This window comes from Lynx canadensis, chromosome C2 (genome assembly GCF_007474595.2).
Source record: "Lynx canadensis isolate LIC74 chromosome C2, mLynCan4.pri.v2, whole genome shotgun sequence".
Lineage (NCBI taxonomy): Eukaryota > Metazoa > Chordata > Mammalia > Carnivora > Felidae > Lynx > Lynx canadensis.
Genome location: NC_044311.2, coordinates 64,025,639 through 64,040,637, shown reverse-complemented (window position 1 = coordinate 64,040,637; position 14,999 = coordinate 64,025,639). Strand labels below are relative to the sequence as shown.

Genomic DNA, 14,999 nt, shown 5'->3' with positions numbered 1-14,999 from the left:
GCGCACACACACCCCCACACACACATACACATGATGCACAACCACCGTTTTACAGATGAGGAAACTGAAGCCCATGGTGCTTAAACAGAATCTAGGAATCAGTGAGCTGGGTTGAAGTCTACACCATCTGCTCCAGAACAAACCATGTCACTTCTCTTTAATCCTGGTGCAGCGAGACAAGCCCTGAACTCTCTGACTTTGGCAGGCTTGGGTTCCTATTCTACTCTGTGTTGACCTTGACTCAAATGTTCTCCCTCCCTGGCTCATCATGTCTTCACATGAGCAGCCTGTCCTTTGCCTCCTGGGGTTTGGTGCAGGGAGTCACAGAGGAGGTGGGGGGGGGGGTGATGTACTCATCTTAGTAGAATAGGTTCCCTGCAGCTCCCGGTTGTTCATTTCATTTGCTGGACTTTTTTGTGCCTTTCTTAAACATGAAAACCAGCCGATCCAGGGCCTAAGGCTTGCACACTCATTAAAACCTTTAGAAGCAGATCTTTGCATGTCACAAGGGTGAGGGAGCAGCGTGGACAGTGCTGGAGAGAGGTGATGACATCTCCATCCAGGGATGGAGACAGAACGCGTATGCAGTAGTCACACTGAAGAGGAGGCTGAGCCTTGACTCAGTTTCCCTGGGGATGAGTACTGTAATTAACACAGGGTCTAAGAGCCCCCACTGGCACATGCGGCTCCCTTCCCCGCATACAGGGGAGTTGTTTGCCCGCTGTCCTCCCCAGGACCCGGGTAATAATGACCCTTGCCGCACGCAGGATCCTGATCTCTCCCTCCTGCCCACAGCTCCATTCTGAACCTGCCAGGGGAGTCCACACTGCGGCGGGACTTCCTGAGGCTCCAGCTGGCCAACAAGGAGCGTTCGGAGGCCCTGCGGCGGCAGCAGCTGGAACAGCAGCAGCGGGAGAACGAGGAACACAAGAGGCAGCTGCTGGCCGAGCGCCAGAAGCGCATAGAGGAGCAGAAGGAGCAGCGGCGGCGGCTGGAGGAGGTGAGCACCTGCCTGGGCCACCGTGGAAGCCCACGCCTCTTGGTCAGATCGCTTCCTGAGTGTCCCATCCTTGTGTGGGGCCGTGGCCCGCTGGGAGCACACACCTTAACTTGCAAAGGAGGATGAGGCCTGAATGCTGTTACCAGTCAAGGACTTCCCTTGCCTGGCAGGGGGCCAGGGCGTGACCTTGATGAGAAGTGACCTTGGTGTGGTCACTTCAGGAAAGCAGCTAAAGACCTCAGCCTCTTCAAGTCTTACTTAGATATCACCTCCTCAGTGCAGCCTCCTTGACCACCTTACTTAAATTTGCACCCCCTCCCTCTAGCATGTCCTGTTGCCCTTCCCGGCTTTATTATTTTTGCATAGCTCTTACCACCTTCACACATACTCTCTATGTACCTTTGCACATCTTACGCTGGAATCTGAGCTCCCGAGGACAGGGGATTTTGTCTCTTTCGTCCCCGATGCATCTCTCCATCATGTATCTCTAGCGCCTAGAACAGGGCCTTGCACATGGTAGATGCCTCGTGAGTATTCATGGAATGAATGAACTAATATAGGAATAAATGAGTCAATATGGAGAGGTACAATATAGGTGTTAAGTAGACCGCAGTGACCAGGCAGGCAAGTGAAATGTCAGGTATGGAAACGCAGGGTCCTCCTGTAGATACCCTTTCGTCACCCCTCTGGACACTGTGGAAAGCACTTCACAAGTCCTTTTGCACACCTTTAGTATCCAGGACCCGTCCTCCAGCTTGCTGGCCACACTTGCCTTCACCAGCAGGCATTGCTGTCATCTGTGTGGGAAACCATACCAGCAGCCACACCTTCCTGCATGCCTTGTCCTGGGTGAGGCTCTCACCCTTGTGGTCTTACAGAAGTTTGTTAAGCCTCCTTCCTTTATGGGCTACATCAAAGCCTCTAGATAGTTAGGAAACTGAGAGCATAGCTGTTGGAAAAGTCTGGTGGCAGATGAAAGGTTGACCGACTGCACGATAATGGGGCAGCAATTTTACAGTTTTCCCAAACGCCGTCTTGCTCCTCATTAACGGTTTACAGTAATTCACTCGCTCTGTCAGGTGGCCACGGCAGTTCGAGGCTGGTGGATTGCAGGCACCAGGAGCAGATTGCTTTTTAATTGGCACATCCAGGTCCAGCCTCCCTGGTTTAAATCGGTGAGGGCCTCCGTTTCAGTTTGCAGTAAAATCCTATCAACCTCATATATCCCTGGAATGTTCATACACAGACCGGCCACAATAATACCCAACAGTTGCAATTATGAAGCGACTTCTGTGCGCCAGCTCCTGGGTGAGGTTATTTGCTTATATCCAGGATCTCATCTACTATCATTATCTCTTTGCGTATATCCATTGCTTCTCGTGCCGAATGCATACAATCCCCATTTAACCAAGAAGAAATTGAAGTTCAGGAAGAGATTGAAATAATTGGCCCAATATCACAGAGCCGCTAAGTGCACAGTGTTCACACCCATTGAGATCTGATCTCAGTGTCCACACAAGCCCCGAAATAAGTCATTGAAGCCTTGAACTGAGACCCTCACAGTAGGACCTTGCAGGCTTCTGCAAGCATCAGTGGGCAAGTGAAGCACGTTCCAATTTCAGTTTATAAGTCTGTCTTCTTGTCAGTGTGAAGAATGCTCCGTGCAAGAGAAGTTTGAAGTTCACCACCTTCTATTCTAAAAACGACACTGTAGTAGACGGAGACCCTGCGGTGCCATGGAAAGGAGACCTTGGAAGGAGCAGGCAGAGGCAGGGGAAAGGGAGGTGTGGGTGTTAATTAAGCAGCTCTCAGAAGCGAAGCGCGGAGTATAGCTGTGCAGGTGCCTGTACCCCCTCTGGTTACTCTCCTGGGCACGAATTGAAATCCCTTGCAGCTAAGACCTGGTGTCACCTTCAGCCCAGCCAGGTCAGTCGGGACCTCTCATTCTAGCCCCCAATCCAGAGCTGTGCCATATCCACCAGTCTGCCAGTTCTGAGAACCAAATGCCTCTGCGGGCTGGAGCCCATGTTTACTCGTGTAGACTCTGGCCAAACCTCTCCCCTCACCTAAACAGTACCCTGTCGGGCACTGCCCCCACGTCCCGCCTCTCCTGCTCCCTTCCTTATGGTTTATTCCTTCCAAGGGCATTTCTGAAGGGCACCACCTCACTGAGGCGTTTACACCCTGGAAACCTTGACCATATGCCTTAGTTAGTGGGCTCCTTGCCTAATGACTTGTTACACTTAATTTCAAGTGAATGACACCATGTAAACCCTAGAAAATCTCCACTGTCCTCCCATAAAACATTTAAAATATTCAAGAATGCCCATGTGCCTGTGCATACACACACACTTATGTGCACTTTCTTCCTTTTTTTTTTAAATTTTAACATAACAACTTTTGACCCTTGAGCCTGGATCCTCAATTAATGCAAAGTCTTTTCAGAGGATGCGTTGTGTTATTTTGTTTTGTTTTTATCTGTATTTTCTTCCCTTCTTACCTGATATGATTTATTTGAGCTTTAAACGTTTTTTTCCATCAAGTTGCTAAAATAATGATTTCTAACGCTTTCCAAAGCATTTACCATATGACAGGTACTCTGTTCTGCACTTTACATGAATTGTCTCATTTAATCCTCACAATAACCCCCAGTCTGAAGATAATGCAGCTGAATTTCAGAGAGGTTATGGGGCACCTGCATGGTTCAGTTGGTTGAGCATCCGACTCTCAATTTCAGCTCAGGCCATGATCTCACATTCTGTGAGTTAGAGCCCCACATTGGGCTCTAAGCAGACAGCACGGAGCCTGCGTGGGTTTCTCTCTCTCTCTCTCTCTCTCTCTCTCTCTCTCTTTGTGCCCCTCCCCCTCCCCCATTCATGCTATCTCTGTCTCTCTCAAAATAAGCAAATAAACTTAAAAAATATTTTTTTTTCAGAGAGGTTAATAACTTGCTACAGGGTCACACAGCTTGGGAGGAAAACTAGGTTTCAATCCCAGGGGATCGGACTCCAGAGCCAAAGAGCTGTCACTGCATCCATTCTGCCTCTCCACTGATTAGCCAGGCATATTTTTCTGGCCCATGGTCCTGTGGCCTTTTACTCTGAGAACCTAAGGACTTTTGAGCAAAGGCAAACAAGCTGTACCCAGCCAGCAGGTGCTCTTCTTTAAAATGGGTTCTGGCTCTGGTGTGCCCCGTCAGAGCTATGGCCAAGGCCTCCTCGTGTCTCTTCTTGTGTGGCACTTTCTGGAGCCTCTATATTGGAGGCAGGTCAGAGTTCAGACTCAGTGGGGCACATGTACCCACAGAACACACGCTCCGAGTCCCCGCTTGCACCAAAGGCAACAGTGTGCCCAAGAACACTTTGCTTTGCGCACCAACGCACATGAGCCCTGGCTTCTCCTCAGAAGCAAGAACACTTGTGACCACAGGGCATTAAGAGATTACACCAGCTTTATCTTTTGATCCTTCATCTTGCACCTATTCCTCAACACAAAGAAAAGAAATACTAACTACTGAGGTGGCTGTAAATTCTGAACTCCTAAGTAATAGGTCTGCCGCCCTGGCCCGTGGTGACAACTTGTGTTTCTGGTGCCTTGAGTAGGAGCTTGGACTATGTAGAGGCAGTGAAAGCCCACAGTTAGACTTGCAGATTTAGCTTCATTGTGGGTCAGGCGGGCTTCTGTTGGCATCCTGGAAATGCAATTCGATTCTCAAATAAAGGGCCATCAGATGACCTTCTGGTGACGCAGGACTGTGTAGGTTGTACCCTTTATATTCCCCGGGGATCTCAGATGTCACCCCCTACCAGAGCTTTAGTTTCCAAGGAAGCCCTGTGTGTCCTTTGCTATTTATGGGTAACCATGTGGATTTGAATAGGTTCTATATCAGTATCTGCATATTCTTAGAAGGACTTTGTACACTGAATGTAGTCATTTATCAGCCTCATGAAAAGGACGTGACTTTGGACCAACGATCGGTTGGGTATAAGACTTTCAGCTTTGGACCAGTGATAAAGCACAATGTATAACTAATTTCCAGGAAATTGACTGAACCTAGCTAAGGTGAATGAATCCATCACTAGTGAGAAAAGTACATAGAAGACCTCCTTTATTTTTATTTAGTTCAATAAAAATTTCTTTCTATCACTTGGCCTACACAAAATCCCTCTTGTTTTATTCTCCATCACAGAGTTAGGGGCCAAGAATCATGACCTTAAAGTGCTACAGCACTTACTATGGTCATCTTTTCAGACTAACCTTGGCCAGATTTGTGGTGATACTTAACTGTGCCCAAGAGTTTTGGAATGGTTTTAGTGATTTATCATTTTTTTTTTCCAACCCACTGAGAGCATTCTATGCCTTCGTTTGGAGAAGAATATCTTTAAGTCACAAGAATAATCAGATTGACCCCACGGGCACCAAATTGCTCAATGGTGGAAGTTTCATTCTTCAGAGAATTGCGTTAAGTCTTTCAAGTCACCTACGTCTTATTTAGTGCCCTTCAAGACCATCATAACATCAGCCAGTTATAGAAACAACCAGTCCTAGCTGAAAGATGTTATACTGCTTTGGTTCTATTGCCTGAAAAAAAATCTTTTAAGAAATACCACTAAGTATCTTATTGGCCAGTAAGAGTGGAGTGCTGATCTAAAAAATGAGAGCCTAACAGTCTTGACAGGTGAATTCCCTATAAGCCTCTAACTTTTTTAATATCAGTGGCTGGGCTTTTGAAGACGTTAGGCTCAACTGGGTATGGTAGAATTAAAACATGTTTCCTATTCCGACGGGCAGTCATTCAACAAATTTCATGAATTCACACCTCTGCTATGCTGGACCCCAGGAATACAGTCTGCCCTGGTGCTCACCAGATCTCTGAGGGAAACAGGCACGGGGCAGATAGTCACCTAAATAACCACTCATTATCATTGCCAGACTGCTGTGGTGGAGAGGAAGGGCGGCTAAGTAATCAACCAGAGAGGTGTGGGGTGGAGACAGCAGCCCAGCCTGGCTGGGAGGCCTGCTGGGGATTCCAGCTGAAGGACTTGGGTGGGAGGGGCACGCAGAGATGCCAGGCAGGTAGGCCAAGGCACACTCATCTAGACAGCTTCCCAGGCCCAGTTAAGGATTTTTAAATTTTACCCTGAAAATAGTGGGAAACCACTGACATGTGTTAACCAAGGGAATGTAATCAGATCGGCATTTTTAAAAGGAAACTGTGGCTGCTGCAAGGTTGAGTGATTGGAAGAGGCAAGAGTGGACGAGAGAGCCAAGTTGGTCCAGGTCAGAGAGGGTGGTGTTTCTGTGAGTGGCGGTGGAAGGGGGATTGAGGAAAGGGGACACACTGGAAAGAGATGCGGGCTGTAGAACATGCAGAATACATCTGTAAATGTGGTGCCTGAGTAGATGTCATAGATGGTTCCCAGTGTGGACTGGAGCATCTGGCTGGAGGACCGGCTTTGGGACCAAGAGGATAAGATGAGCTTGCAATGTGGTGAATTGAAGATGTCTGTGAGGTGGCCAGTGGTGATGCCAAGCAGGCAGCTGGATTATACGGAGGCAGCCAGAGAAGAGAGGGTGGGATGGGGAAAAGGGGGCATCACGGCTTATGGTACTGGAAGTATACATCAAGAAGAGAGGAGGGTGTGGGCCTGAACTCTGAGAACATCGAGCAAGAGAGGAGAAGCCAGCAAAGGCTGATAGAGATGTAGAAGGAACACCCGTAGAATTTGATGTTATTGCAAAGAAAATCAAGTATTCAAGTGCAATGAACAAGTTAAAGGGGACTGCTGTGCAGAATGCCGCCCCGAGGTCGAGTAAGATAAGTGCATTCATTTCCTGTTTGGGAGAAAGGGAAGCAATCTGCTCAGCAAGTGGGATCTGAATTTGGGGTGCGAAGACATCAGTTTGGGTCTGAGCACTGCCGTGTGCCTCCTGCACACCCTGGCCACTCTTTGAGTCTCCCCACCCTGGCTCGCATTCCTGGGCTCTCACAGAGGTCCCCAACCAAGCTTGTCCCCTACCTAAGTCATGTTGGGAATTAACCAGGAAGACGGACGCGAAAGAACTTTGTCAACTGCCCAAAGCTGGATAGATCTCTCTTTTGAAGGGCCTGTCCAGTGTAGTTTAAATATGGCTAATGAGTCCCACCTCGTGCTTCTGCTTAGAGAACTCTAAACAATTTTGTGTTCATCCATTTGTGGCCAGCTTTTTTTAATGTTTATTTATTTATTTTTGAGAGAGAGAGAGAGAAAGAGAGAGTGCAAGGAGGAGGAGGAGGCAGAAAGAGAGAGAGAGAGAGGGAGAGAGAGAATCCCAGGCAGGCTCCACACTGTGAAGTCCAATGTGGGGCTCAAACTCAGGAACCGTGAGATCATGACCTGAGCCGAAATCAAGAGTTGGACGCTTAACCGATTGAGCCACCCAGGCGCCCCCATTTGTGCTCAACTTTTGCTCACGTTCTCCCTTATCATCTGCTTTCCTTCAGGGCAAGCAGGCTAGTCTCAGAGAAGCTGTAGCAGCTGCAGCCTGAGCCCAGAGAAGCCCCTGGTATGTGAGGTTATTCTTTGGAACCTATGTTGTTTCTCTCAGATGTTCTTAAACCAAAGCAAAGGGGCAGGGGCCAGGGGGAGCTGCACACATCTTTAAGAGCCAGTATATGCAGGACATCACAATAAAGCTCTGAAAATCCCCACGGGCAACAGAGCACTTGGGGGAGATTCTGTTGATAGCAGTATTTTGTCTAACAGTTACCTTCCTTATTAAGTACAAGTTTTTAACTTAACTGTGCCTCAATTTCCCCATTTGTAAAACTAGAAAGAATAGTAGGATTACCTTCCAGGGCCGTCATGAGGATTCAATGAGTTAGTTCCTGGAAAAGCTTAGAATGTGACTAACACTTACAGCAGCACTCAATAAATATTAGTTATTATTATTGGAGTGGGTGCCTTTGGCTGAAGTCAGAGGTGTAATTTCCAAAAGTTTAAATGCTTTTATGTACAGTAGTAAAATCCTCTTGAATTTATTAAAATAAATGTACCAACAGGTAAGCTTTTATTCATGTCTTGAGAAGAGTATGTGTTATACTAGTAGGAATTCATTTATGTCATTAGGAGAAAAAAATGTCAATAGTTTTTAAATGACTGGATAGCTTAGTACAGAGGCAAACTATACCAGCTTTGAAGCTGTAGAAATAAAGGCGTAATTCAAGCTATGTGGCCTTGAGTAAATTACTTACCCTCTCGGAACCTCAGCTTCTGTATATACACAATCAAAATACCATTTACTAGGGCACCTGGGTAGCTTAGTCCTTAAGCTGATCTGACTCTTGATCTGAGCTCAGGTCATGATTTCGAGCCTTCCATCTGGCTCTGTGCCAACAGTGTGGAGCCTGCTTGGAATCCTCTCTCTCTGTCCTTTCTCTCTGCACTTCCCCCGTCATATGAGTGTACATGCTCTCTCTCTCTCTCTCTCTCTCTCTCAAAATAAATAAACTTAAAAAATATACTATTTACTTTGCAGGACTGTTGTGAGAAGTAAAGGGAATCGTGTACAGAAGGCTTGACACAATCCTGACACAAGAATGATTGACATTATTGGCAACGGTTTTATTGTTATTTTGCAATGGATGATTTCAAAATTGTTGTTAGGATTTTCTATATAGATAGCATTTCCCATTGTCTGCCTTCCTGAATTCTCTAAGGCACCTTCTCTATTTACTGTAACCCATGGACTTTTCCATCCCTTCCTGAGAGCACAGCTCTCATTGTCTCTTGCTGGCACATCTGTCTGCTGATGCCTTAGCCAACGGCCCTGGCCTTGCCGGCACAGGGAGGCAACCCATTCTCTGTCCTTCCGGATGTACCTCATTTAGTAGGATGAACTGCCATCTAGAGAAGTCTCTTACCAGCCAAGCCTCCAGGAACCTTCCCCTGGAGAAATTCTGCTTTTCGATATATTCCCTTATCAGTATTTCTTGCTGTCATTTCCAACACTGTGTAATTATGATCCCATCATTGCCACCAAATGGCTACATCAAATTTTATGTCCTACCAGTACCTAAAACAAACCCCTAAGATAGAAATCTTGTTGTGTCTCAATAGTAAGCTTCTGGGCATCAAGGGCACTGTACCTTAGGAGTGAACCCTTTCACCGAGAAGGTAGGACCAAGGCAGTCAAAGGTACTGTAATCAACTGCCTGGGTTTGAATCTGTCTCTACCACTTACTGCCTTTGTGATCTTGGAAGAGACATGACTTCTTTCTGCCTCAGGTTGTCTGTTTATAAAAGGGGATAGTGATAATTTTGAGGATTGAATGAGTTAATACACAGAAAGCACTTAGAACAGTACCTGGCACCGAGCAAGTACCTAAGTAAGTTCAAGAAGAGAGTTGCAGAGAGAGGGAAAAATCTTTGTTTCCCATGGTCTGCCTTGCCATTGCTACCCTGAGTCATCTTTTCAGGGTGCTTGCAGTCGAAGGTGGCCGGAACAAGCTCAGCGCACAGAAGCGGGAGACAGGGAAATCAGGGCGGCTTTTCACAAGTGCACATTCCCACCCACCGGACCATACTCCCAGGCCCTCGACCGGAAGAAAGCACCATGAACAAGAATAACTCCCCCATTCAGGGCCTGGGGTATTAATTCATTGGCACTGCTGAGAAACGGCCTTTAATTCACTTAGTCATTAACCATAGGCATCCTAATGTGTCTTGCGAGTGGCCTCAGTTGGGAGGCAAAGCAGCCCTTTATCCCTGAATGTCATTAGCATCAGCACGAAGACTGAATGCTTTCTAGCTGGGCTTTTGTTCTTTTATTGCAATTACTGAACAGAGATTGTGAATCAGCTGGGAGCCAGGCAGGCAAACTGGGTGCCCATTGTCCTAGGTGGGGCCTGCCCACGGGTCTCTGACGGTGGTCTGTGGTCGCACGCGTGTGTAAGTCACACCGGTGCTTCAGGAGGCCATGTGGTCGTCACGGCCGTATGGAACACTGCCTCTCGGTGGATCCCAGAAGGGCTCCTTGTTCTGACTTACCTGCCATGCTGCTTGGGCCCTTGGACACTGTGATGGGAGGGGCTTGCCAGTAGGGCAAAGCAGTTGGGCTGAAATTCCTGAATGGCAGCTTAAAGTGTTACAAATATTTGAAATCCTATTTTTTCAGACCCCTTTTTACATTTCCAAGGAATGGAAAGATATGCTAGTATGTTATTTTATTTTTTTATTATTTTGTAAAGTTTATTTATTTTGAGACAGAGACAGAGAGAGCAAGGGCAAGTTGGGGAGGGGCATAGAGAGAGGGAGGAGGAGAGAGAGAATCCTGGGCAGGCTCCACACTCTCAGCACAGAGTCCGATGCGGGCCTCAAACTCACAAACCATGAGATCATGACCTGAGCTGAAGTCAGATGCTTCGCTGACTGAGACACCCAGGGGCCCCCATATGCCAGTATTTTACACTTACAGCATTTCATGCCGGAAAAAAGCCTGCGTTAGCCAGTTCCTGACCATCAGCGTACCTAGAGCACCTTAGGTGGATGGCAGGGATAGCTTTTCAGTGACAGCATGGAATGGGCATTACAGACTGCCTTCCAGTATCTGGGATCTTTGTGGAACCTCTTTTATTACATCTGGCCTGCATCTCTGTATTGTACCATCAGTATTCTCAGTGGTCCCTAGCCATAGACCTTTTACGGCAATAGTTGCCCAGACAATATAATTTCAGCATGACTTTTAGATTGGATTGTTTTCATTTCCCTTTTGTGTTCTTCAGTGAGCAGTTTTGTGGAATCATAGAGGCTGGAGAACATAAGGGACCTTGAAAGTGATCTCAGCCAATCCTTCTCCTAAAGAATCCCTTTGATAAGATGCCTCAGTCATTTAACCTGTTTAACATATGATCTCTGCTTATATGTTTAGAGGCTTGAGGAAGGATGTCCTATTTCTGAGCGGCTCCTAATGTTAAAAAATTCATCCTGTTATTGATTCAAGTCCTTGTGATATTCCTGCATTAATACAAGTGATGCCAAAGAAAACTAAATGACCTTCCCCTCCAGCCCCAGAAATGTCTGTGACAGTGATAATCTTCTCCCACTGTCACTGGTTCCTGCAGCCTTTCCATGTAAGATGCAATTTAGCATCTTCTGTACTATCCCAGATGTGCTGGAGTGGCCCTCTCTGTAGGCACTGTGTTAATAAACTGGGCCATAATGGGCTTCTTTTCATAGGATACCACTCTCCCATCTGAGAGTCTCATTTAAGGCTTCCAAAGGATGGCAGAAGGAATTTGGAGTCACAACTGTACTTGACTTTTACACTAACCTACAGAGTCATAGGTCCTCAGGATGTCATTCTGGCTTCTCTATATGATACCCAGGAAAACCTCGGTGGCGCTTCCTGCCGGGGGAAAACTGCAGCTTGGAGATAATAAGGAGCATGACCATGCTGAATAGCACCCGTAGAAGAGGCAGGACCAGAATTTGTCATTAAGCCTTCTTGCAGCTTTGTTTCAAACTTTCATTCCTTGGGCTACACGCGTGAAGACCTGCTTAACACATAGGTACTCAGATGGTGCTTAGCCGTAGGGCTGCCTACCGATCAAAAGTCGGCCTGGGAACCCAAAGGAAGAGCTTCACTTAGGAAGTTAATCTTCCGGGAAAGCTCTGAATGGGTAGGTTGGATGGTTTAACTTTAGTAGTATGAAGTAAGTGTAAAAAGAAAAGAACGTGGCCTATCTGGCTGGTCTAGCTTTCTCATTGGTTCTCTGTATTCTGTGAGGAAAAGATGGGTAAGGAAGGGAGGATAAAAAGAAGGGGAAATGGCCACTTGTAAAAGCATAAGACAGCATCTTTCACTTCATATGTGTAGATGTCTCGGACAGCTTCTTTTGAATCCTTAGAGGGAGCATGGCAAGAGCCAGACATAGAGTATAGTCCTGGCTTTGCACTTAGCAGGTGAACTTGGGCAGGATCTTGACCTGTGTTTGCCACAGTTTCCTCATCGGTCAGATGGGGATGGTGACAGCAGAACATGCCCCACAGGGCAGTGGTGATGACTAACGAGTCAGTATGAGTGAAGGGCTTGGGACGCTGCCTGGCATCATAGAAGGCACTACATGGTGTTTGTTCAGAATCCTGGTGTTAGTTGCAAGGTATCATGCCCTTGCGCTGCAAGTGGTTGGTCTTTCCAAAACCGAAATTTTAGCAGAAGTTAAAATGGGTGAATAGAATGCCCAAATGCTTGAACACCTCTCCTCACGATACAGCTGCTGTATGGCTTGTACAGAACAGTCCTATTTAAGTGAGGGGGCTGTGCAGTGGATTCAAAAGACCACACTGGGTCCTTTCATTCTGAGTGTCTTTGAACAGAGAGCTTCTTTGTCGAGGAGATGGTTGAAGGTACTTGCCACTGAGCCTGACTTGATCCCGTGCCAGCTGCTGGCCTGTTTCTGGAGGCTGACTCGGGTCTTCCACGCTCAATGGGGTCCCCTCTCACCTCTTCCAGGAGGTCACCCGGGTTGAAAGCAAGTGGAGCTGTCCAAGAGTAAATCAGAATTCTACTCTGTTTCACTTCTCATTCTGAATTGTTAGTAGATTGCTTAGCAATGCAGCACATCCTTGCTTAGAGTCGGATGAACAAACCTGTGAGATCACCTAATCTGCTCCCATGTTCAAGGTTGAGTTAAGGTGACTTATTCAAGGTCATATAGCATTCACTCATTTGTTAAACAAATATTTCTTGAGACTGTGGTCTAAATGTTTGCTTTGGTGGCAGAGCAACACCAGAATCTAGTCTTACTATTTCTGATCCAGTGTTCTTTCCCCAAGCCCTGTGGCCTTTCTTGCCTACCCCCTCATCCTCCAGTGACACGTCACTGCAGCTACGGGATATTAATTCCCAAATGTAGGTGTTACCTCTGAGTCTTTCCACTGGGAAATGTGATGTATATAAAAGATAGACCCAGAGCCCCAAATCTACCAGAATGTCATGAGAACAAGATTCAATTTCAATCTGAACACTCAGTAAGTAGAAAAAAGCAGCCACATTTCCTATCTGGAAATCCTGAAGGATATTGAAGAAAGTGCTGCTGGTGGTAGGATAGATGAGGTATCTTTTGCTCCATCCCTCCCTGCACACTCTAAACTGTACATCCCACTACATCTCCAGTTGCTGGAATACTCTTCCAGGTAACAGAAGCTGGGCATGGGGTCAGATGGACTCATGGAAAGAGCATGGAGTCAGACTGACCTGGGCTTGATTCCAAGCTCTGCCATTTCCCAGCTGTGTGACGTGGAACAGTTTACTTTGCTGCGCCTCAATTTGCTTATCTGTCACTTAGGAATAATAATAATAAAGTCTGTAGTCACGCTGTGGAATCAAATGAGTTGAAACACGCCGAGCACCCAACCAAGCAAACACTTGACGCCTACAGACAGTGCCCAATATGATGACCTGTATTCATTTCATGATTTTCCCTGAACTTACCACGTGGCCAGTGACAAGGTAATGAACCTTCCTGAGAGTCTGAAAAGGAAAATAAAGAAAACGACATTTGCCTCACTTACCTGACAGAGCTAATGTGAGGCTCTGATTACAATAATCTACAATACAGTACTTTTTTAGGTAAAAATGATGCCATACATACAGATTGTAATCCTGTGCTTTTTTTTCTAAAAGATTCCTTACCCTTGAATGGTGGGTGGGCTTTATTTAGCCATGTTTGCTCTGGTGCAAGGTAAGATCTTTTAGATTAGAAAGGAGACTGTGTTGTTACCCTTTCGGTCCCAGCCGGCGTGTGTGTTACCATTGCTTGCCTCAACAGCTCTTCATTGAGAGGTTGTGGCAGGATCAGAGCAAACTGACTGCCATGTTGTAAAAACAACTTTAACCACTTGCTCAGGGGTCATCAACACACATGCCATCTTCATAAGCGAAGAACCAAATTACAAGTCTACGACTTCTTATTTATCTCATTTTGATCTTTCCAAGGGAAGCTTTGAAGTTTCAAAATCCCTGGAGATCCAAGATCTGTTCCTCGTTTGTTTGTGTATACCCTTCTTTATGATTCTTCTTTGCTCCAAAAAAAAAGGATGAAAGGTGGTTTACAGAGATTAATATAGCAACTAAGAATAAAGTAAATGAGAAAATTAAGCAGAAGGGACTTTAAAGCAGAAGAGAAAAAACAAGACAAAGCCAGGGTAGGGTCAGTTCACAGAATGCCAGGTGCAGGTGCCTGAGGGGGCCACCAGTCCGACTCTGAGAGTCTGACCCTAGCAACTAAGAAGAGAGGCAAACAAGTGGTTTGAGATTCATGTTGTCCATCAGATCAGAGTAAACTTGTTACTCAAGTAAGCTTTCTGAGATAACTTGGAACCTCTACCCTTGCCTAGTAGTGGTTGGAGTAGTGCCATGAATGATGTGTGAGGTGATATTCCTAGCATAAACACAGCGGTTAGCTTTTTTCAGCTGTTCTGATAACACTTTAACTGCAAGTTATGGGGAGCCTGGGTGGCTCTGTCTGTTAAGTGTCCCACTCTTGGTTTCAACTCAGGTCATAATCTCATGGTTTGTGGAATCAAGCCACACGCTGACAGCACAAAGCCTGCTTGGGGCTCTCTCTCTCCCTGTCTCTCTTTCTGCCCTCCCCCACTAACATGCTCACTCTCTCTCAAAATAAATAAATAAACTTAAAAAAAATTAAAATAGGGGGCACATGGGTGGCTCAGTCGATAGGGCATCAGGCTTCGGCTCAGGTCACAATCTCACGGTTGGTGAGTTCAAGCCCCGCATCAGGCTCTGTGCTGACAGTCTTTAGATTCTGTGTCTCCTTCTCTCTGTGTCACTCCCCCACTCACACTCTGTCTCTCTCTCTCTCTCTCTCTCAAATATGATAAACATTAAAAAAAATAAAAATAAAATAAAATGCAATTTATGGCCTGACAGCTCATCAAAAAGTCACTTCTACAAGAGCCAGAGCACCCTGGTGGAGGTAACACGTTTCTGCTGGTTA

General features: G+C 46.3%; 1 protein-coding gene across 4 annotated transcripts in view; it reads left to right on the top strand.

Annotated features, from left to right (window-relative positions):
- Nucleotides 1–14,999, top strand: part of TNIK (TRAF2 and NCK interacting kinase) — a 396,007-nt gene that overhangs the window by 300,478 nt on the left and 80,530 nt on the right. For all 4 annotated transcript variants that reach the window (XM_030330590.1, XM_030330591.1, XM_030330587.1 and 1 more), the window contains exon 12: nucleotides 796–1,000. In XM_030330590.1, the coding sequence (XP_030186450.1) occupies nucleotides 796–1,000 (205 nt within the window). The remainder of the gene's footprint in view (nucleotides 1–795; nucleotides 1,001–14,999) is intronic.